Source organism: Mustela nivalis (genome assembly GCF_964662115.1).
Source record: "Mustela nivalis genome assembly, chromosome: 11".
Taxonomy (NCBI): domain Eukaryota; kingdom Metazoa; phylum Chordata; class Mammalia; order Carnivora; family Mustelidae; genus Mustela; species Mustela nivalis.
Genome location: NC_139030.1, coordinates 48,056,643 through 48,079,613, shown reverse-complemented (window position 1 = coordinate 48,079,613; position 22,971 = coordinate 48,056,643). Strand labels below are relative to the sequence as shown.

Here is a 22,971-nt window from a genome sequence, read left to right as displayed (position 1 = left end):
AGGAAAAGTGCATCTCATTTTTAAAGAATTTTATTCCAAGAGTAAAAATTAACATTTTACTTCTTTCTCAGTGTACAATTCAGTGATGTTTTAAGTAAATTCATGTTGTTGTGAAATATCAAGATTATCCAACTCCAGATCATTTTCATTATCTAAAACTTATCCAATATCCAAAACAAAAGTTGAAATTCTATACCCATTAAACAATTCACTTGTCCTTCCCCCAGCACTTGGTAACCACTATTCTGTAAGTGGAATTATATAATATTTGTCCTTTTGTGTATGGCTTATTTCACTCAGAGTCATCCACACAGTCACATGGGTCAGAATTTTGTTTCTTTTTAAGGCTGAATAATGCTCCATTTCATGTACCTACCCCATTTTGTTTTATCCATTTCTGCTGATTGACATCTGCACTGTTTCCACCTTTTGGCTATTATGAATAATGCTGCTGTGAGCAATGGCATATAAGTATCTGATCCCTGGACTTGCTGGATGACATGGTAATTATTATTATTTTTTTTAAGATTTTATTTATTTATTTGACAGAGAGAAATCACAAGTAGTCAGAGAGGCAGGCAGAGAGAGAGAGAGGGAAGCAGGCTCCCTGCTGAGCAGAGAGCCTGATGCGGGACTCGATCCCAGGACCCTGAGATCATGACCTGAGCCGAAGTAAGCGGCTTAACCCACTGAGCCACCCAGGCGCCCGACATGGTAATTATTTTTAAAAACTCAAGTATAACTGACATATAACTTTGTTAGTTTTAGGTGTACAACTTAATTTGATATTTATAGACTGCAAAATGATCAGCACAGTTAATATCTGTACCACTGTTACAAAATTTTTCTTTTGATAAATTTTAAGATTTATTCTCATAGCAACTTTCAAATATATAGTATTACTAATTATAGTCACATACTGTACATTACATTCCTATGACTTATTTTATAACTCAAAGCTTGTCCATTTCACTTATCTCCCAACCCCTACCTCCCACTAGTTTGTTCTTTGTATTCATGAACTTGAGTTGTTTTTTTTTTTAATAAGATTCTACATATAAGTGAGATCATATGGTATTGATCTTTCTCTGACTAATCTCACTTAGCAACTGGCAATACAGCCTTCTTTCTCATAGCTGAGTAACATTCCATTGTGCATGCACACATCTTCTTGAGCCATTCATTTTCTGATGGACACTTAGCTGTTTCCACGTCTTGGTTATTGTAAATACTGCTGCAATGAACAGGATGGTACAGGTGTGTTTTCCAATTAGTGTTTTCCTTTTCTTGGATAAATACATAGAAGCAGAATTGCTGGAACATATGGTAGTTATATTTTTAATTTTTTGAGGAACCACCACATTTTCCACAGTAGCCATCCCAATTTACACTCTCACCAGCAGTGCACAAGGGTTCACTCTTCTCCACACTTATTTATCTTTTTATTATTATTTTCTTAAATAGCCATTCTAACAGGTATAAAGTGGTATCTCACTGTCGTGTTTTGCTTTTTTTTAAAAAGCAGGCTCCTCATCTAACATGAGGCTTAAACTCACAACCCTGAGATTTAGAGTTGTGTGTTCTACCAACTGGGCCAGCCAGATGTCCTCCCTCACTATGGTTCTGATTTGCATTTCCCTAATTAATGATGATGAGCACCTTTTCATATACTTGTGCTATCTAATGCCTTTGTTGAATTATGTATTCAGATACTCTGCTCATTTTTACATCAGATTATTTTCCTTTTTTTTTTTTAAAGTAGGCTCCATGCCCAGTGTGGAGCCAAACCTGAGGCTTGAACTAATGACCCTGAGGATTAAGACCTGAGCTGAGATGAAGAGTCGGATACTTAACCAATTGAGCCACCCAGGGGCCCCCTGATTGTTTTTCTGCTACGGAGTTTATATATTTTAAATATTAACCCTTATCAGCTACGATTTGCAAATATTTTCTTTCATTTGGCAGGTTGCGCTTTCATCTTTTTTGATGGTGTATTTTGTTGTGCAGGTGGTTTTTCATTTGATGCAGTCCCACTTGGTTATTTGTGCTTTTGATGTCAGATCCACAAATCCTCACCAAGACTGATGTCAAGGAGATTAATGGCCACATCTTCTTTCAGGAGTTTATTGGCTTTCGGTCTTAAATTCAAGACTTAAATCTACTTTATTTTTGTGTACAGTTTAAGACAGTGGTCCAGTTTTCCCAACATCATTTATTGAAGAGACTCCTTTTTGAACTCTATAATCTTGGTTTCTTTGGCGTAAATCAATCATCTATACATGGGTTTATTCTTGGCTCTCTATTCTGTTCCACTGATTTGTCTGTTTTTATGCCAAGATCATACTGTTTTGATTGCTACAGCTTTGAAATGTAGTTCAAAATCAAGGAATTTGATGCTTCCAGCTCTGTTCTTCTTTTTCAAGACTGCTGTGGTCATTCAGTCTTTTGTGGTTTCATACAAATTTTAGGACTGGATGATCCATTTTTGTGAAAAATGCCACCAGAATTTTGATAGGGAGTGTATTCAATTTTTAGATTGCTTTGGGTAGTATAGACTTTTTAATATTCTTCTAATCCATGAGCAAGGAATATCTTTCCATTTATTTGCATTGTCTTCAACTCCTTTCACAATGTTGTTTAGTTTTCAGAGTACACATCTTTCACCTCCTTGGTTAAATTTATTCCTAGGTTAAATTTATTCTTTTTGATGCAACTGTAAATAGGACTGTTTCCTTAACCTGACAGTTTATTAGTTTATAGAAAAGCAACAGATTTTTGTGTCCTGAAACTTTACTGAATCGATTGTTTAGTTCTATCAGTTTTGGACACAGTCTTTAGGGGTTTCTATATATATTGTCATTTGCAAACAGTGAGTGACCTTTTTACTTCTTCCTTTCCAACTTGGATGCCTTTTATTTCTGTTGCCTAACTGCTCGGGCAAGCACTTCCAAATATTATGTTGAATAAAGAAAGCTCCATTTCTCTTTATTTAATTCCAGACTTCTAGAAATTTTTTTCTGCTAAAACAACCTTCCATCCTCATTCCATCTTACTGTACGTTTACTTCGGCTAGAGGGTATGGTGCCTTTTTTTTTTTTTTTTCCTTTTTAACAAAAAGACTTTCTTTAGATGAAGGGAACACTAAAGTGATATTGCTATTGGGGTTTGTTTCCTAGATTGATACTGTATAATCAGTATCCCTTTTCCTTCTCAAATTGGTTCTTATATATTGTCCTTCAAATGTTGTATTAAAAAAAATCTAATATAAGATGGTACACAAATTCTAAGTATACAGCACAAAGCAACTCTGTAGCTGGCAATCAGAACAAAAACCTCCTAAGTCTACTCATGCCCCACCCCCACCTAGTCTTTGGCTTTGCTCCCAATCTAGCTGGGTCATCTCTGTCCTGACTTCTACTGTAGTTGAGTTTTGGTTGTTCTGAACTTTACTTAAGTGGAATTACAGCTTATGTTCTCTTTTGCCTGGTGTCTTTACTCAATATTATATAATATACATTTAATTATATTGAAGTTTTGCAACATTTTCAAGGGTAAACTGATCATTTCCTTTATTTATGGTAGAAATAACTTTAGCTTGTCTTGAAATTCCTAACTTCCACATAGATTCATCAATTAAAAGCATTACAGGAAAACTACAACTAAGATACCTAACTTTAAAATCAAAGCTTAATCACATTAAAAAGTATTTTGTACCTTCTTTGTTTGAAATTCATTATATGTAATTTTTTTCTCTAAAAACAAACTTAGCTCTTCTTACCCTTATATCTTGGCTAGCTTACTAGTATCTATCAAAAATCCTTCTGAATCCTTAGGTTTTAATCATTTTGAGTGGTCTTTGAAAATTAAGATGGAGGAATAAAAAAAATGAAGAGTGACTGATATGTCAAAGGCAGAATTTGAGAAGATTTTGAAAAGCTGGTGACAGAGAGGTTAGGAAGCCTACAAGGAATAAATGTACAGAAGACGCCCACACTACCAGGTCAGTGAAGGTACTTAATAAAGGTGTCTTCTGTTAAGACAAGGTTTGAAAAAAAACAACACAGACAAAACCCTACAAAAAACAATGTGCCCCTCTGCGTCCCAGATCTGGGACTGTGGTGCCTGTGAAGAGCCTCAGGCAAGAACCAGAGATGGCTAATTGGGACTTCTTTTTGGCACTATAGACTCATTCCTGGTCCTTTCCGTCAGTTAATTTAGTTTCTGTTCCCACCGATGCTGCAGATAGAAAAGGCAGGCAAAATATAGATGCTAGCATTGTCAAGTTCTTTTTAAGGAGCCATATTTACCTTATGAAAAACATGTGATGATCTTATTCTGAAGCATAATGAATTATCTTCTAAAAGTCATCCAAATAACTTGCTAAAGCCAATTAAGATGCAACAGACAAAATGAAATACAAGCCCATTTGCAATTCACAAAAAAACAGTACATTTTCAATTCTGAAGGTCACTATGACCTCAATCAGTGGCAATATCTAACTGTGCTTATCTATATTCTAAAAATACAGAAACTATATAATGCCTGTTTATGAATTATCCTTATGGCCTAGACCAGTCATACCTGGAAAAAAATGGGAACTTCATGTGTTTTCTTAGGAATTTCATAGGGTTTAAGAAAGAGACGATTCCAACAGGGATCACGGAGATAACAAAGGAGTGAAAATCCACAAGGATGAAAGTGGAAAGACATTAAGCACCATAAACATTTTGTTATTAATTACAAATGCTATTCCATGTTACTAACAGATGAATTAGAACTACAGGAAGCCATTCATCATTGATTCATAGATTGCTCCCTACAAACAGAAGGGATGAAGAAGTTGGGCTTTCTCGAGAGGTACTGTAGGGCAGAAAAAGGTCAACAGTGAATTCTGGGATCTAGCAGAAGTGAATACTTGGTGCCACAGCTCTGCTATTTACTAATTCATATGATTCTGGACAACGTAATTCTGCTATGGCTTAGCTGACTTCCTTATAAAATGGAAATAATGAAGATAACTAATCTATACCTCAAAAGGCTGTTAAAAGATAAAGTATCAATGCTTGGCACATATCACTAGATGGCAATTATAACTACTTTATTACTTCTTGTATATTTAAGTATCTCAGTATTAACATAAGCAGATATGTAAAACATAAAGGTCTTGTGATTCTTCCCTAATTTTCAAAGCAAACTGATGTGCTTAAAGAATCAGGGAGTGTATATGGATCTTTAAAAGGTGAAAATTATGAAAACCAAAGACCAAATGGACAGATTCTACTGTGACAGCAATCCCTTAAAGTACAGTTGACCCTTGAACAATGTGGGGGCTTAGGGGGTGCAGCTGAAAATCCAAATATAACTTTTGGCTTCCCAAAAACTTAACTACAAATGGCCTAGTGTTGACTAGAAGACTTACTGATAACATAAACAGTTGAGTAATACAGATTCTGTATGTTATATGTATTATATGCTGTATTTTTTCAATAAAAAGCTAGAGAAAGGAAAATGTTAAGAAAATCATAAGAAAAAAAGTACATTTACAGTACTATACTGTTTGTTAAAAGAGATCTACATTAATAACGGACCTGTGCAGTTCAAACCCATGTGGTTCAAAAGTCAACTGTACTTAAGCACAATTTAAGAAATGAAATTTACTTCACAAAACCTATTTACATAAATATAATACCTTTGCTTCACTGCTTACAACTGGTTTTACAGGGAACTGGACTTCTGTGGCTTTCAATATTGTATTTTCTTGAAGAATGTCTTGTTGTGATTGATTGTGACCAAATGGCTTAAAAAAAAAAAAAAAGTTTAGAAATTTCTCCCAAAGTATTTAAGAAGAGTAATTATCAGTGAATCCCCAAAATATAAATGATTTGTGTTCTGAAAAATCTTCGTTATTTGGACCTTGGGATGCATTCTCACAGAAACAAAGTTACAACTGATTGAGGCTGAGTTAAACCCATCTAATCGATCCTTAACATAGCTTAAACACGGTGAATAAGCACAGAAAATAATGCTGTTGCGATATATTTAAAACGAAATAAAAACATTGAAAAATCAAAACTTATTTTATGACTGTTTTAAAAGTAATAAGTAGTGGAAACGTCTGTGAAAATTCCAAAGAATAAAATACTTTTACTATAGTACTGTCCTTCACTGACAGCTCTGGATTTGTTCCTAACTTGCAGTGACTTCGCATAGAAGTCCGTTCACCCTCTCTCCACAGTGATGAAGGGGTTGAAAAGTATCTACAGGAGCTTGCAGCTCTGACTTCAAAATAAAGAGAGGTTTTGGAAGAATTAAGACCAAGTTTGACAGAATTTCCCTCAGTTAGCACAAGGGGACACTATGCCCAGGCCAAACTGAGTACATGTGTGTGGTGAGGTAGGAGTGGGGCAGACAGTGTGAACAAGTAGAAAGAATGGAGTGTTTTGTTGGCTTGAGTATCCCTACCTAACAGGAGAAAATGATGGCACTATTGATAGTTCCTTCTTTCACTTAAAAAAAAGGCGGGGCATATGTGTAAAGGGGCAAAAAGCAGATCAAGAAAGCTGCTATGACATTAAAATAATCTGTTTGACCCATGGAAATTTTAGCAAGAAACAAAAGCCTGGCTTTCCTTAGAAGGTTCTACACTGACTTCAAGTTAATGAAACTTTACATTTAAGAGGGAAAATTCAACTTAACTCCACACAGCAGAACGTTGTATACTGTAAACTTACCTTTCTACCATAAAGACACTGAAAAAAAATAACACCAACTGACCACACATCGACCTTGTTGGAAATCTTTGGTGGTTCTTTTCCAACTACAAAACACTCAGGAGGTAAATACCTACAGTTTTTTGGAGAGAAAAGAGGAAAGGATACTATTAACAATCTGTAACTTAAGCCTTCTAAACATACCTGTAGAACACTCAGAATACTCAATACATAAAATCTTATAGAATTTTCATGAATGAAAATCAAAACTCTGTAATATTTACATCCCTGTATCATTTGACTCGAGTCAAAACATACAACTTTGTGATAAAGTATGCAACACATACCTATTATGTATGTGTATTATATATACTAAATTATTTTTCATTTCTGTAAGTAATATACATATATCAGTAGAAATTATAGTGTTCTACTTTGAGTAAGCAATAATAAATGCTCTCTCAAGCCCCTTCACCTTTGTTCAAACTGTAGGCAATTCTCTTCCTAACACACATATCTAACCAGGTGGCTCTTTTGTTTATTAAGTACATCATCATGCACTGCCAAGGTAAGACCTCACTGCTCTTGGCTGTAACACAGACCCATCCTATTATAGAAGCAACTGGCTAGGCAGACAATTCACTTGGTTCCCCACATTGCTCCCCTGCCCCCACATGCTTCTGACCAACTCTAATGCATTCCCTAACCACTCTTACTCATTTGGTGAGCACCTTTTTATTCTTAAGACCAACTGGACCTCCATAAGCTTCTGTTCCCTCCAGGCTGAGTTTTGCTTCTTCTTCCACATAACCAGCTAATATTATGGTACCTCTATTATGGTATTAAACTAAAAATTACACTGAACTGTGAGCAGCTCAAGGAGTTATTATTCCCTGTGCAGTTTCTGAACACTAACTAGCAGGATCCGAAATACTCAAAAGTATTCAAAAATACTATTTTCTACTTTTAGGTGCTATTTGTAAGTTCATAATTTTATATAAAGGAAAGTAAAAATAAATTTGTCACACCTTAGCTTTTAAATAAAAAGATCCATCAGGGATGCAAGTATCTCCCAACTCTAAAATTTAGATAAACTAAAAAATCCTGAGAAGTTATACAGCTAAATGGGAATCTAACTCTTTTCCTTTAGTTTTATACTATGCTTAAAATCATTTAAATTTCAGCAAGATATGCACAGATTTCTTAAAAAACAAATCAAACTTCTTGAAATAAACCACCAAAGATGGGGCACCTGAGTGGCTCAATGGGTTAAGCCTCTGCCTTCGGCTCAGATCATGATCTCAGGGTCCTGGGATCGAGCCCCGTGTCCTTGTCAGACTCTCTGCTCAGCAGAGAGCCTGCTTCCCTCTCTCTCTGCCTGCCTCTGCCTGCTTCTGATCTCTTTCAAATAAATAAATAAAATCTAAACACACACACACACACACAAAAACACACAAAACCCACTAAAGATGACCAGTAAATCATTTGTAAAGTAAATCCTTTCCTACCCCCCTAAATCAAGTAAAAAGCCAGATTTATGAATAAAAGTATATATTTCGTGTATATTTATGAAACAAAAACAGCTCTTAAACACTATGCTACACTGTCTCTTGAGACAAAAACCTATAAGCAAGGAGAGAATTATAGGAAAGACACCAAAGCTATTGCGAAGAAATGACCACCAGGATTTAGTGAAGGACTGCTTTTGAGACCTGAGAGGGAATGAGGGATAAAACTAATTTTCTTCTCAGTGATACTGACAAATAGTTTACATCTACTCCTAAAAGACTGTACAGAACATCCCAACTTACCAAATACAAAGCTAAAAAAGCTACTGTGGCTGTAGGAAACTAACCATTTTTCAAAAACATGTTTCTATGGGAAATACATTGCAGGTTACTACATAGAAATGCTCCAGCCCGAGGAAAATCTCCTTGCCCAGCTCTCCACTAGCAAAGGGAAACAAATAGTGGAAGTCTCTGCAGAGGAAGGATGATCTATTATTGAGAACTGTCTAAATCTATTATTTTAGGCTATCTTCCATGGAATCCAGAGTTCGACGAGAGACTTGTTACTAAAAGTCTGAAGACTACTGATTGAGGATACCACCTTTTAGGGGGTTACTAGTTTGAATGACGATTTTCTTCAAATATGGGCTGAAAAAAATCCATGATTATCTTACCCATACTCCTAGAAAATGCTACATGCAGAATTTTAAAGTTAAATGGCTTTAAAAGAACATATGAACATGACTAATCCCTACTTCATGAAAAGTTCATACCGTTCCAGAGCATCTTGTGGAACTGGTTATTATGTGCCTCGGCTGTGTGAAGACTGTTCCAGAAACCTCAATGTCACATTTATGTGTGTAGTCTCCATCTTGTTCAGTAAAGTTAAGTACAATTATCTCTCCAATTACAATCTTAGTCCTTTTTGCTAAACTAAGTTTGTCTTGAAATTTTATAGTCTATATTCTCCACTTTGGTGAATTTGACAGTAAGTCTGAAAATTCACACTGAAGTGATTTTTGTCAACACCTAGGTATTCTGAAGGGAATGACATTCCTTTAGACTTAGATCTGTGAATCTACAGTTCTATCTAGAGTTTATATGTATGAAGTTATGAAATGGTATTTCTGAGAGCCAAGTCCAAAGACTAAGAATATTCTAAACTTCTTTCCCATGCATGATCAACAAAACCCACATCTCCAAGAAAAACTGTCACCACAGAACCTCTCTACACAGAGGACTTCATGCTTATGGCTACTGCTTATAATAGTCAGGATGTTATCTTCACTTAAGCATTTTTAACCGATGATAAACCTCACTTGTACATACAGAAGAAAATCCATGATTCTCCATGTGTGGAGTTCCTGGCTAGTAGATACTGAAGTCACTTGCCAATGCCGAGTTCTTCTCCCTTTACTTTGCTGATATTTACGGTTAAGACCAGAAGAGAAAAGACTTGACAACAGTCATCTCCCTCTTGACTCACACTTCATAATAGAACTCTTACCACAGTAAACTCAAAGATATATGAAAATAAAAATTAAACTCTCATAAAAAGTAATCTAGACAATTTTGCTATTTTAAATTACACATTTACCAGTAAGTGCCTGCCCCTTGAGAAGTTAGATCCATTCCATCTACACCATAGCTATCATCATCCATGATCTTGGACAGACCAAAATCAGTGATTTTGATTTCTCCACATGCTGTGCCATCTACCAGAAGGATGTTTCCTAAGAACAAAATATAAAGGTTTTTTTTTAATGATACACAGATGACATTGGGGGAACAGATATATACTTAACATACGTAGTTAAAAATGTAAAATTTAAAATATAATTTTAAAATATGGTGATTCAATGGGCATTTTAAATTCTTCTAGTATTCCACTAACTTTACATAACTAAACCAAAAAGGTTTTCAGATAATTAATAAATATGGCTTTCAAAAACTATAGGCTTTAGAACTTCAAAAAATTCAGACAAATTTTATTAATTACCTGGCTTAAGATCATAATGTATAATAGGGGGTTTGATTTCATTGAGATATCTTAGTGCATTTACAATCTGCATTACAATAGACCTAGCTTCCTTCTCTGACATTAACTTATGTTGCTTCAGATAGAAATCCAAGTCATTGCCTTCACAGTACTCCAACACTGTACAAAACCTACAATGAAGAAGAGAAAAAATTAGACATTAAATATTATCCAATAATTTATTATCACAGTGATGAAATGAAGAGTATATCATCATTACAGAATAAGGAAAGCAAAAGCAAACAGATTTTTTCTTAAAAACTAATCCTTATATTCACTTACGTATCTGTATCCAAGGAGAAATAATCATAGAGTTTAACTATCCTAGGGTGATCCAGTTCTTTGTGTATTCTATATTCTCTGCAGGCGTGTCTATGGGAAGAGAGAGTCTATTTACTATCCATGACTATTAAATGTATTTTCATTCAATAAAAACCAGAAAGTATTAATACTTACTTGTGGTAGTTTTCCTTCTTCTCATCCCTCCAGCTTTTATTAAGCTGGTGGATCTTCACAGCAGCATATCTTTGTTCATAAAGGTCAAAAGCCTAAGATTCAAGGCACAGAAGAGTTAGGACCAAAGACCAACTGAACAGCTAAAGAGATTAAAAAAAATTGATGTAGGGGCGCCTGGGTGGCTCAGTGGGTTAAAGCCTCTGCCTTCAGCTCAGGTCATGATCTCAGGGTCCTGGGATCGAGCCCCGCATAGGGCTCTCTGCTCAGCAGGGAGCCTGCTTCCTCCTCTCTCTCTGCCTGCCTCTCTGCCTACTTGTGATCTCTGTGATAAATAAAATCTTAAAGAAAAAAAAATTGGTCTGCTATGATTATATATAGTTCAACAACATATTTACAGTCAGAAACAAGATACAAATTCCATCATATACATCAGAGAAAACTTTAATGTGAAATTACACATTCAGGTTTCATAAATGCCAATATATTGAATCACAATAAAACAATAAAGCCGTTATTTGTTTTTTTAATATGGATCTGGCTCCTCTACAGATCCTTTTACATACTGCAAAAGCAGTATGCAGCGAACAAAACAGATGGCTATAGTGTGTTTTTTATGGGTTGGATAAAGCAAACCTTTTCCCTCTACCTTTCCTAACGATCCCTCCCACTTCCTTAAAAATAAACAAGTTTGGGCAAAATTAATAAATAAATAAATAATAATAAAATAAAAATAAACAAGTTCGTAACAATTTCCAACTGTTTAAAAAATTCTAAACTTGGGGCGCCTGGATGGCTCAGTGGGTTAAGCCGCTGCCTTCGGCTCGGGTCATGATCTCGGGGTCCTGGGATCGAGTCCCGCATCGGGCTCTCTGCACCGGCAGGGAGCCTGCTTCCCTCTCTCTCTCTCTCTCTCTGCCTGCCTCTCCATCTACTTGTGATTTCTCTCTGTCAAATAAATAAATAAAATCTTTAAAAAAAAAAAATTCTAAACTTTATGAAACTGTTCAAACATAAAGATACATCAATATCACACCTAACTACATCAATAACGATTCCTTAAAATCTCTTCTAATACCCAACTTGTCTTCAAATTTTTATTGGTTGTCTCAAAAAAAGAGGTTTTATACTGGTTTGATCAATAGTCTTCGTCTTCAAAAACAAAAAACAAAAAACAAAAAGATCAGTATTCTTTTAAGATCTCAGGTAATCAAACATTTTTAAAAAGACTTGAATGTCATTTAAGAGCGATCTAATAATTTAGGTTTTGTGATTTATAGACAAGGTATCCCCTTTTAAAAAAAAACAAATTTTACATATTAGAAAGAAGGTCCACAGTCTCTACTCCCCCATCAACTTAACCTAAAAATAAGAACAGCAGACTGTCACAAAACTATAAAAACCTAAGATCAGAAATATTATAGGATGCAGTAGTTAATAATATTTTAGAGTCCAGGGGTGCCTGGGTGGCTCAATGGGTTAAAGCCTCTGCCCTCGGCTCAGGTCATGATCCCAGAGTCCTGGGATCAAGCCCCGCATCAAGCTTTCTGCTCCGCAAGGTGCCTGCTTCCCCCTCTCTCTGCCTGCCTCTCTGCTTACTTGTGATCGCTCTCTGTCAAATAAATAAATAAAATCTTTAAAAAAATATATAATAATATTTTAGAGTCCAGATAAACTTATCAGCTACAAAACTCTTGGGTTGTTGAGAAGATTAAATGGGGTAAAACACATAAGCTTAAATACTAGCTAATTATATTATTAAAAGCTTAAAGAAATATAAAAGATTAAAAAGAAAAGTTCATGTGAGAGAATGTAAAAAAGCATAAAGCGTAACAGAAGAAAATAACATTTTAAATACACTAATAAAAATTATCAATATATATTAACTTATATATGACACATTTTTCTCCCAAGATTAGGTGAGTAAAATACCCTTCCCATAAGGCTAATATGGTCGATTACTGAGCAACTGATTCAGTATTTTCCACCTTGGTGTAGATAAAAGTCTGTCTTTTTAGACTCACAATCTGCTACTTTATTTCACAGTGGACCTGTCAACCGTTAAAAGGTTTTAAAGGGGTTGGAGAAAGTGGTTAGTATTTAGGTCAGTACTGAACAAAGTTATTAGGCCCCAATCTGCATTTTCTATTTCCTACATAGCCTTTTCTTCAAAAAGAAAAGCTCCTCTTAGCCCCTATCTGCGATATTAGGAACAGTGCCAAGGCTATAGGGCCCTGGCAGAAGGCTGTCATGAAAGGTCATGACAAAAAGCTCAGAAGCTGGGCAACATTAAGGCTGAGCAAGTGCTAACTGTACTTTTTGTGATTTTTAGATCCAGAGTGAGCCATTAGGATTTTCTTTTCTACTTTGTGGCTTCAGTAAGCCTACTTGAACCACTAAGTGCTTGACGATGAACTACTATACTATTCGAATCAGAGAACCAGGAATTGGAAGAGCTATAGATCACTTCTCATGAGTGATGAGGGATAGAGCCACGATGCTTTAATGCTTGTCCAACTTAACACAACAAAAACAAAATGGTTGACAGTTGAACAAAGATCAGAACTGAAGTTTTCCGAATCCAAATCCCATTATTCTTTCCCAGAGTCAGCAACAGAATCCAGGTTTGTCTTCAGTAAACTGAGAAGGCACAGTCCTTGCCTCACTGAACAGAGAGGATTTCTAATAACAGTCTGAAGAGCGTACATTTGCTAAGCACCAGTGTTCCTTGATATAGCTCATCTAATCATTACAGCAATCCGGGGCACCTTGGTGGCTCAGTGGGTTGAGTGTCTGACTCTCGGATTCAGCTCAGGTCTAGATCTCAGGGTCCTGGGACTGAGCCCTGCGAAGGGCTCCATGCTCAGCACGGAGTTTCTCTCTCCCTCTCTCCCTATCCCCGTGTTCTCTCGCTCTCAAAAATAAGTAAATAAATGTTTTAAAAAAAATCATTACTACAATCCTATGATGTAGGCACTGTTATTATTCCCAGATGGAAGACTGAGACAGAGGATGGCAAGTCCTAAGCCCAAGTATATACAGTTAGTAAACAGCAGTCAGTTCTAGTCAGGATTCAAACCCAGCCTATCTGGCTTCAGAACCCAAGCTCTTAACCACGAATTGTACTAATACATAACAAAACAAAGCACAGAGTGTCAACAAGGAGCTATAAAAGGGAGACCCACAGGGAAGTCTTCTAAAGGAATTAAGTTTAAGGTGAGGATAAGCCCTTTGATAAGACTTCATCCTAAATAGGAGCAAATGGGCAGTCCCTGGGGCTTATAAGCAGGAGCACGAGATGATCAGACTGCATTTTATAAAAAGGCCACTACAGCTGCAGCATACATCAATAAACTGGAGGGACTCAATGAGCCCTAAAGATGGTAATTAGCTAGGAGGCTCAGGGAGCAATGCAAACAAGAGACAAGGAGGCCTTGAGCTAAGACAGAGAGAAGGGTCATTGCTAGATTTAAGAGAGCTTAATGATGTAACTTAGCAGTGGGTACCAGGGACTGGTTTTGTGTTGAGGGAAGAAGTTACGGAAAAGGTGGAGCAAAGGATGGCCTCTAGGTTTTTCACTTGAGGGATGGACTAGATGGATGTATTATAGTTGGGAGCAGTGTCAAAAGGAAAGGTTTTGGAGAAGCGGTAGGTAACTTTTGGGTCAGATCTGAGTTTGTACTGCGTATGAAGCCTCCATGTGAGGTAAAAAGACTAAGTCATGTATACCAACAGGTATGGAGCTCCGAAGGAAAGTGTAAGATGGATATTATGTATACTGCTACAATAATGGCTTTCTTTTCCTAAGAATGAAAATCTTCTTTGGATTTCTCTTGGTTAGAGGAACAGGCATTAATGTAGGTCTTTTATAAAAAAGTGAAGAGGCCTAACACAAACTTTGGAAAGCAGGGGATACACTTCCCTTCATGCCATTTTGGCTTATGAAAGGTTTCACTGGAACCTTCCACTTTTGGATAGCTGGGGAAACCTGTATTTGAAAAGAAGAATACAGAATGATAAAGACCTTAGGAACTATAATTTTTTAAAAAGATGTATTTATTTACTTGAGAATGAGTGCATGAGTTGGGGGGGAAGAGCAGAGGGAGAGGGACAAGCAGACTCCCCTCTGAGCTTTAAGTCCAACCCCATGACCCTGAGCTGAAATAAAGAGTCCAACACTTAATGGACTAAGCCACTCAGGAGCCCCAAGAAACACGAAATTTAAAGGTTGGGCAGAAAGACAACATAAAGTGAAAAAAAGGTAAGATACAAAACACTGAACATGACTAAAACTTTTCTACATTTATACAGGTGCACTTAAGAAATACTGGCCTTGGGTAGAGATTTAGGTAAATTTAGGACATGTATGTCTTGTGACATGCTTAAATTAAGGGGTACAATCTTTCCACAAATGTACTGTATTAAATAGCCACCTGCCTCTCATGATTCTAATGACCATTATTTTTATCAGACTGGCTACTGGTAATGAGGTACCCAGATATCAGTGTGATGCATGGAGTCTCCACTCTTGAGATTAAAACAACATAAGCCATGAGGCTCTTTTGTAATGAGAGCTGGGACATAAAATCAGTCAAAAAATCATAAAATCAATCAATGAAAGACAAGTACTTCTTAACCATGTACTTCTCTATCTTTGCTATTTTAGTGTAAGAACAGAAAAAAAATCTGTATTACCTTATACACTTCACTAAAGCCACCTCTACCAAGCAGATGAAGTAACAAATATCTTTCATTTAACGTTGGGTGATCTTTGAACCTTAAGGGTGGGAGAAAAAGACACTTAGGTACATAAAAACACATACAAAACGGTTCCTTACCACAATAAAGTTTCACTCTCTCTTCTATTTCAAGTTATTTCTTTCTCAGCAACTCTTCTGCTAGTTTTGAATTCCATTCTGTAATGGCTACTTTGAATTGGAACTCTTTGATGTTCACTAAGCTTAACGTTTAGCTGAACATTCAGGTTCAATAACCAACAGCACTCTGATAAAGACTTACCAACTCCTGTATTTCTAAGAGCTTTATGAAATCCCACAACTACTCAGTAGGAATTATTTCCAATGGAAAAATACACTTTTACATGGGAGTACGGTTAATCAAGATTTTACAGTAATACTGACATAGGATTAAAAATAATTGTATGTATAAATTGGCCTTCATACATGATTAAATTTTACTATCTTAGGACTTCTTTAAATAAAATTGCAATTCCCAATTAAAAAATGAAAGCTTAAAAAAAGAAACTTAGAAAAAAAAAATCACTCACAGATTAATACTCTTATTACTATTTAAGATTTACTGCTCCTGCTATATATTAAGCATTTACATGTATTAACTCATTTATTTCTCAGCCAACCCTATGAAGTAGGCCTTGCTACTATCTTTTATTTTACAGATGAGGGCACCACTGCACACAAAGGTTAAGTAACTTGCTTGGGTCAACAGTTAATATATGACAGGGCTTTGCAGAAAAAATGGATTCCAAAATGAGCACTCTTAAAATTAAAAACAAAACAAAACCCAAAACAATGATAGCTTTATTAATTCCATGTGTAAATATATTTTATTTTATTCAAAGTCAATTGGATAAACCTTTGGCAATTTCTTTTCTTGAAGAACTTGTTAATAGAAGAGATTTCTGCGAAGTTTTTTTTTTTGCCTTTTTTAAAGTAAACTTTTTTGTAAAGCAAACCCCAATGTGATTCGAACTCACAACCCAAGATCAAGAGTCGCAAACTCTACTGACTGAGCCAGCGAGGCACTCCACTGTTTGGTTTTAAAGTGAAATGAAAAGCTGTAACAATTCACTTAATTTTCATCAAGTGGGCTAACTCATATCCACAAACAAGTTTGAACATAATTTTCAGAAGAGACAACTGTAAATTAGTTTTGTCCTATCCTCTTTATTAGAACTTTCATCTGGTACATAACTACATTATTTCATTCACCTTATGCAGAGGAAGGATCTGTTCATTTATGAATTATACATACACAAATGATCATAATGGGCCTTTTTTTAAGCCAGATATTTAACGTTCATTAGAGAAACTGGCCATTTCTAACTGCGACTTTCATATTAGGTCATGAAGCTTTAAATGACACAAGTTTGATAAAGTAGAAAAAGACACTCTTCCCCTCCTTCACATCAATTAAATCCCAAGTAGTGCCTTGGTTAATTTCTGTCTTCTTCATAAAGCTCCCACCAGTCCACAGTTATTTTCTCTCCTTTTGAGTTAGCATTATTATCTATGGCACTCATTTTGATAAGCAAGATAAAGACAGGATATAATTTAAACCTCTATTTCTTCTACAGTTTTTGCATAAATTGAAATAATTTCAACTATGGCTCACTGAAATACTGTTAGTTGAAACAATTCCTCCTTCACTATTGTAGTATTTACTTTGGTATTCAGTCAACAAATATTTGGGGCCTAGCATGTGCCAGGCACTGGTCTAAGGTTTGGGGATATAGCAAAAATAAAACGAAGTCTCTGCTTTCATGTAGCTTACATTCTAATCTGAGGAGACAGACATCAACAGAAAAATAAATCTGTAATTCCAGGTAATGATAAATGCTATGAAAAAATAAAGCAAGGCAAGGATACTGAGAGAAGAGATGGAATGAAGCAAGGACTGCTATCTTATCCAGGGTGGCCTAGGGACAGCCTCTCTAATGATCACTTAGAAGTGAAACAAGGAGTAAGCCACTCAGATATTTAGAGAAAGAACACTTCAGGCAGAGGAAATGACATGCATAAAAGTCCTGAGATGGGAATGTGCTAAATAAACATGTTCTAGGGGGCCAGCTTGTGCACAACATATAAATGAAGGGAGGATGACAGAGATGGGGTGGTGAGGTGGCCAGAGACCAGATCACAAAAGGCCTTCTAAACATGGGAAGGACTTGGGATTTTTTTCTAAGTGTTCTGAGAAGCCCCCCAACAAGAAAATATTGTGTGCATGCTCTCCAACTTTTTAGCACATAAAATTGTATATTATGAATAACTTACTGCGAATTATCTTCATTATTTATTCTTTTCAGCTCTCGAATATGAAGATTTCTGACTCTTTCCAAACGTTCAAGTTCTGCCTGGATTTCTGCCTCTTCCTGAAAATGAAGAGAGGGGACTATAACAAGCTCAATTTATTTGCAGTATAAAAAAGATATTTTTACCCATGCATCAATTTTTTACAGTGATGGGAAGAACAGTATATTATAAAGTACAACTAAGTTAAAAGACCAAAGTGCACTTTTCAATGCGTGAAAGATGGAAAGAGATAAGGCAAAAGCCTATTTCAAGAAACCATCCTCCACATGAAAATCTATACCTAATGAGATGCTGAGTTTTATTCTGTACTACAAGAAATCTATTTTTATAATATCTAAACTGAAAATGACTGCAAGGTAGTTGAGGCTGATTTATAATACAAAATGAGATGAAAATTTTATTTCTGGTACATCCCAATTTTAATTTAAGAGGGAATAATTTAATAATACAAAACAAATGAAGGTATTTTATAATAGTCAAAAAGGAAGAAAGGAAGAAGACAGAACCACTAATTATTTCTAAACCTTACAATGTCTGAAATACACACACACACACACACACACACACACACACACAAACAATCTGACCACTCAATTAGGATAAATCCCCCTACACTCTTAGAGACTCAAAAAACAAAAATTATATGGACAGCTGTGGTAGATCCTCAGTTATTAAGCAGCTCTAGGCAAATTCTAAAGAAATTAACATTTAATATGAAAATTTTGATAAATATATTTCATGTCTCAAAATATACAATTTTGAGAACATTTAAAAAAAATCAGACCCCAAATAAACCACCACCCACCTTATACATCTCTTTGATTTGTCAATATAAATCTGAATACTCCACAAGGGACAGACAAGGATATACCAAATTTTGGTGGAAAATTCTTGAAATGCCCAATTTTATAATATTTCTGAATATCTGTTGAGTAAATCAACAAATACAAATTGCCTTGGCCTAAATGTGTATCCACTAACATTATAAATCTATACTACATGGAACAGAAGTTGTTTCTGAATATTACACTTAAACATATCTGTATTATATTAGCTCCTTTTTTTAAAAATTTTTTTATATTAGTTCTTTTTAATGATTTTTTATTTTAAAAATCCTTTATCTAAAAAATAATTGTGAAGTTTACTTTGAAAATATAAGTATCATTTCATTCCAAAGCAGAGACATGTATAAAAGGTGTAACACCTTTATCTAAGGCTTAAACTGAAGGAATATTCTAAGTATGATAGAGAAAAACAAATATTTGCAGATTAAAAAAAACAATCTGAGTATATTGTTTGTATTCCATTTGACCCTTAAGATTATTTTTATTATTTGAAAACGAAACTCAACTATTACTTATCGCAGAGATATTTAATATGGAGTAGGCATTAGATGATAAATAGAAACGTTCACAGTAAATTTAAATGAAGATAAACCTTTCTAGAGTTTTGGGAAGATTTTTTAAAATACAGTAAACAGATGGTCTTAATTTAACTGAAATTTCTTAATACAGCTTCAGTCACAAATATTTCTTATTTTAATGAAAAAAGAAAAAGTAATAAATAGTCTAAGGGATTAAATAATTGAAAATTCATCACAAGGACAGCAAACAGATTAAAAACATTTGGAACAAGACTCAAATCACAGCTTAATTGTCTTAATTTATAAAGACCTATAAAGTAGAATAAGAAACTGGTTATATAGGTATGTCCATGAGTATGAAAAATTCAAATTCATTTATACCACAGAACACTCAATGTGATAACTCTTTCTTTACGTATTACTAACATTTTCGGTCTTAAAACTTGCCATTAATTTGATTCTCACACATGTAGGAAACAACTAAACACTTGGTAGGCTGGTGGAATTTTAAATATCCGACAATGTCTAATTATTAGGATAACTAAAATAAATTGATTTAACTTTTATTTGAAATTGTGGTATGGGGATACTATTTCAAAAGAGAATTTATAGAAATTAAATTTTGCTGAGTCAATAAATACATAATTATGAGAATCAACTAGATTGTTGATAGAATTAATGTGTTTAATATTTTTTAGTAATCTTCAGAGGTCCATACAATGGCAGTAACCAATATTGCAAAATAAATACTCATTAAAGAAAGTAGAATGTAAGTCTTTGTCAGTTAAGCAAACTTTTTTATCCTCTATAAAACATGACAGGTATGTCCCATAAAATCTTACAATCTAAAAGCAAAGGCAAGCTGCATTTGGTTTGAATTATAAAGGTCAAAGGAAATAAGCAAAATGTCGGAAGCACTAAGGAAAAAAAAGAAAATTAAAAAGCTGGATCTTCTGTATTTAAGAGGAAATGTCAAGTAAAGGAACTTTTTTCCCCCCGAATAACCAAGTCTTATATACCAATAAACACAACTCCTTTATAGTCAGTGAAATACATTTACATCTTATCTTCAATATTGTAATTTATTATTTATTCCACACATCTTGAACCTTAAACAAAAGTGACACACTTCTGGGGGAAAGCTAATTCTGAAATTCTTAAACCTCACTGGGGGCAAAAAAAAAAAAGCATACATACTCTTATGGACTGAAGGTTTGTGTTCCCTCCAAATTCATGTTTAAGCCCACTGTGATGGTATTTGGAGATGGGGCCTTTGAGAATTAGATTAGGTCATGAAGGTGGGGCCCTCATAGTGGAATTAGTGGCTTTATATGGAGGAGGAGAGAGTTCTACCCTCCCCACCTGGTCCCCTCTTTGTGGGAGTACAGATAATAGGACATGTGAGGACTTGAGAAGGCAGCTATCTAAAACCAGAAAGAAGGGGCACCTGGGTGGCTCAGTGGGTTAAAGCCTCTGCCTTTGGGTCAGGTCATGATCCCAGGGTTCTGGGATCGAGACCTGCATCGGGCTATCTGCTCAGTGGGGAGCCTGCTCCCTCCTCTCTCTCTGCCTGCTTCTCTGCCTACTTTTGAGCTCTGTCAAATAAATAAATAAAATCTTAAAGAAAACAAACAAACAGGGACACCTGGGTGGCTCAGTTGGTTGAGCAGCTGCCTTCGGCTCAGGTCATGATCCCGGCGTCCTGGGATCGAGTCCCACATCGGGCTCCTTGCTCTGCGGGGAGCCTGCTTCTCCCTCTGACTCTGCCTGCCACTCTGTCTGCCTGTGCTCACTCCCGCTCTCTCTCTCTGACTAAATAAAAAAAGTCTTAAAAAAAAAAAAACAGGAAGAAACATATCCTCACAAAAAATCGAACTGTGCTGTACATACCCTGATCTTGGATTTCCACCTTGTGAGAAAATTAATTTCTGTTGTTTAAGACAGCTAGTCTATAGTATTTTGTTATGGTAGCCCAAAAGATTAATACACATACTTTCAGGCAAATGTTAGGACAATAGAGCCTCTTTACATAAAGAGGCAAAGCCCAGTTTTTGTATGGCCCCAGGGTTCAACAGTCTAGAATACAGTAGTCTTATCAACAGATCTACATTTAGTGCAGTCATTTCCAAAGATCTATCCTGTAGACTACACTCTCCTTGCTTGAGATCAGCATTAATCTCTGGGCTGTCCTCAAGATTAATCATTTTCAGAGGGCTCAGGAGAACCAAGTGCGACCCAGACTCACAACTGACCTGAGTTTATATACAATGGAATCCTCACACCCATGGCAAAACTAGGCCAGATTACTAAAATACGAGAGAGAGAATCCAACTAGATAGATGGGGCTTAAGAATACCAATTTCAATCCTTGAGTCATCCACTAGCTGAGAAGTTAAAGCAGAAGAAGAAACATGTATAAGAACAGACTTTTGGGGGCGCCTGGGTGGCTCAGTGGGTTAAGCCGCTGCCTTCGGCTCAGGTCATGATCTCAGGGTCCTGGGATCGAGTCCCGCATCGGCCTCTCTCCTCAGCGGGGAGCCTGCTTCCCTCTCTCTCTCTGCCTGCCTCTCCGACTACTTGTGATTTCTCTCTGTCAAATAAATAAAATCTTTAAAAAAAAAAAAAAAGAACAGACTTTTGAGTGAGAGAGAGAGGTAGGTTTTGGAGATCACATTCGGTAAAAGGAAACAGCTCTTTTCTGTTTAAACAGAAAGATACAGCAATGGACAATTTAACCGTATACACTACAGCTATTCTAACAGTATTTTTTAAAATAAGCTCTTAATATTCTGAATTAAAACCCGTCATACAAGTATACAACAACAGATCTCAATACTGCCTCTTTGCTTACCCTGTAAAACACACCACCTCCCAAGACTTTTAACTTTAAAAAATTTATATGGAAGGCAAATTCCACAGCAACTTAACCAAAATGGTTTGTCCTTCAGCATAAGTTTGACATAAAAATGCTTTGTATTTGTAAGCTAAGTCTTTTCTGGCAACTTAATATCCCCTTGGCTCGACTTCCTAAGCCAAAAGTCAGCAACAGTAATATAGAATCTCTGTAAAATGCCAGGTTAAAAGTGCTAGGTCGATTTCAGTGCATTTCCCATAACGGCGATTTTTAGAACAACAACTACTAGAAGAAAGGTGGGGTGTGTAGGCATTAAAGCTATAAAGCTTACAGAATTATAAAATGCATCTTCACATGTAAAACTGATATATTCCCTGAAAAGAATTAAACATACTAGTTTAAACTTCTTTAACAAATTTTGAGTATGTTACATGTTATATCCACAAAAACCCCTCAGTTTCGAAGAGCTGTTTTTCTATAAAGCCAAGATAAGATAGAAAGTATTTTGATATATCATTCTCAGCTTGAGAATGAGAATTGGTAAAAAAGAAATTCTGTATGGTATATTTTGAAGATGGCAGAAGAGGAGAAAAGCGTATCACTTCCAACAGTGTATTCAACAGCACTGTCACATTACTCAGTCTAGGAAAACTAGTTCAGAATGAGGTTTCAAAAAGTTTAACTCCATATTCATTTTAGTAATATGAACAATATTAATCCCTCAAAAGGTGGTATCCATAGGTCCTCAAATTTTTTAATTTCATAAACTATAATGTCATTCTAAAAGTTCATCACCAGGAAAGTGAAAGGTGAAATTCACAAAGGCACTATTGAAAGCTAATGGAGAGAAAGAGCCATGCAGAAAAAAAGAATTAAAAAGAAAATCATTAACAATTTACTTAATCTTTATCCCTGTTGTATGTCCCCAGATTATTTCTATTACATGCTTTCAAATACTTTAAATGTGGATATGAG

General features: G+C 35.6%; 1 protein-coding gene and 1 long non-coding RNA gene across 2 annotated transcripts in view; one reads left to right on the top strand and one right to left on the bottom strand.

The window, feature by feature from the left end:
* Positions 1-22,971, bottom strand: part of TLK1 (tousled like kinase 1) — a 144,611-nt gene that overhangs the window by 1,994 nt on the left and 119,646 nt on the right. Inside the window, exons 13-20 of the mRNA XM_082689198.1 lie at positions 17,741-17,838; positions 15,405-15,486; positions 10,713-10,804; positions 10,539-10,628; positions 10,218-10,387; positions 9,816-9,951; positions 6,732-6,843; positions 5,690-5,797 (exon numbers count right to left, since the gene is read on the bottom strand). Of these exons, the coding sequence (XP_082545324.1) occupies positions 5,690-5,797; positions 6,732-6,843; positions 9,816-9,951; positions 10,218-10,387; positions 10,539-10,628; positions 10,713-10,804; positions 15,405-15,486; positions 17,741-17,838 (888 nt within the window). The remainder of the gene's footprint in view (positions 1-5,689; positions 5,798-6,731; positions 6,844-9,815; positions 9,952-10,217; positions 10,388-10,538; positions 10,629-10,712; positions 10,805-15,404; positions 15,487-17,740; positions 17,839-22,971) is intronic.
* Positions 590-3,480, top strand: LOC309843639. Its single transcript, XR_014300262.1, has 2 exons — positions 590-714; positions 1,760-3,480. It is a non-coding gene; the product is annotated as an uncharacterized lncRNA (long non-coding RNA).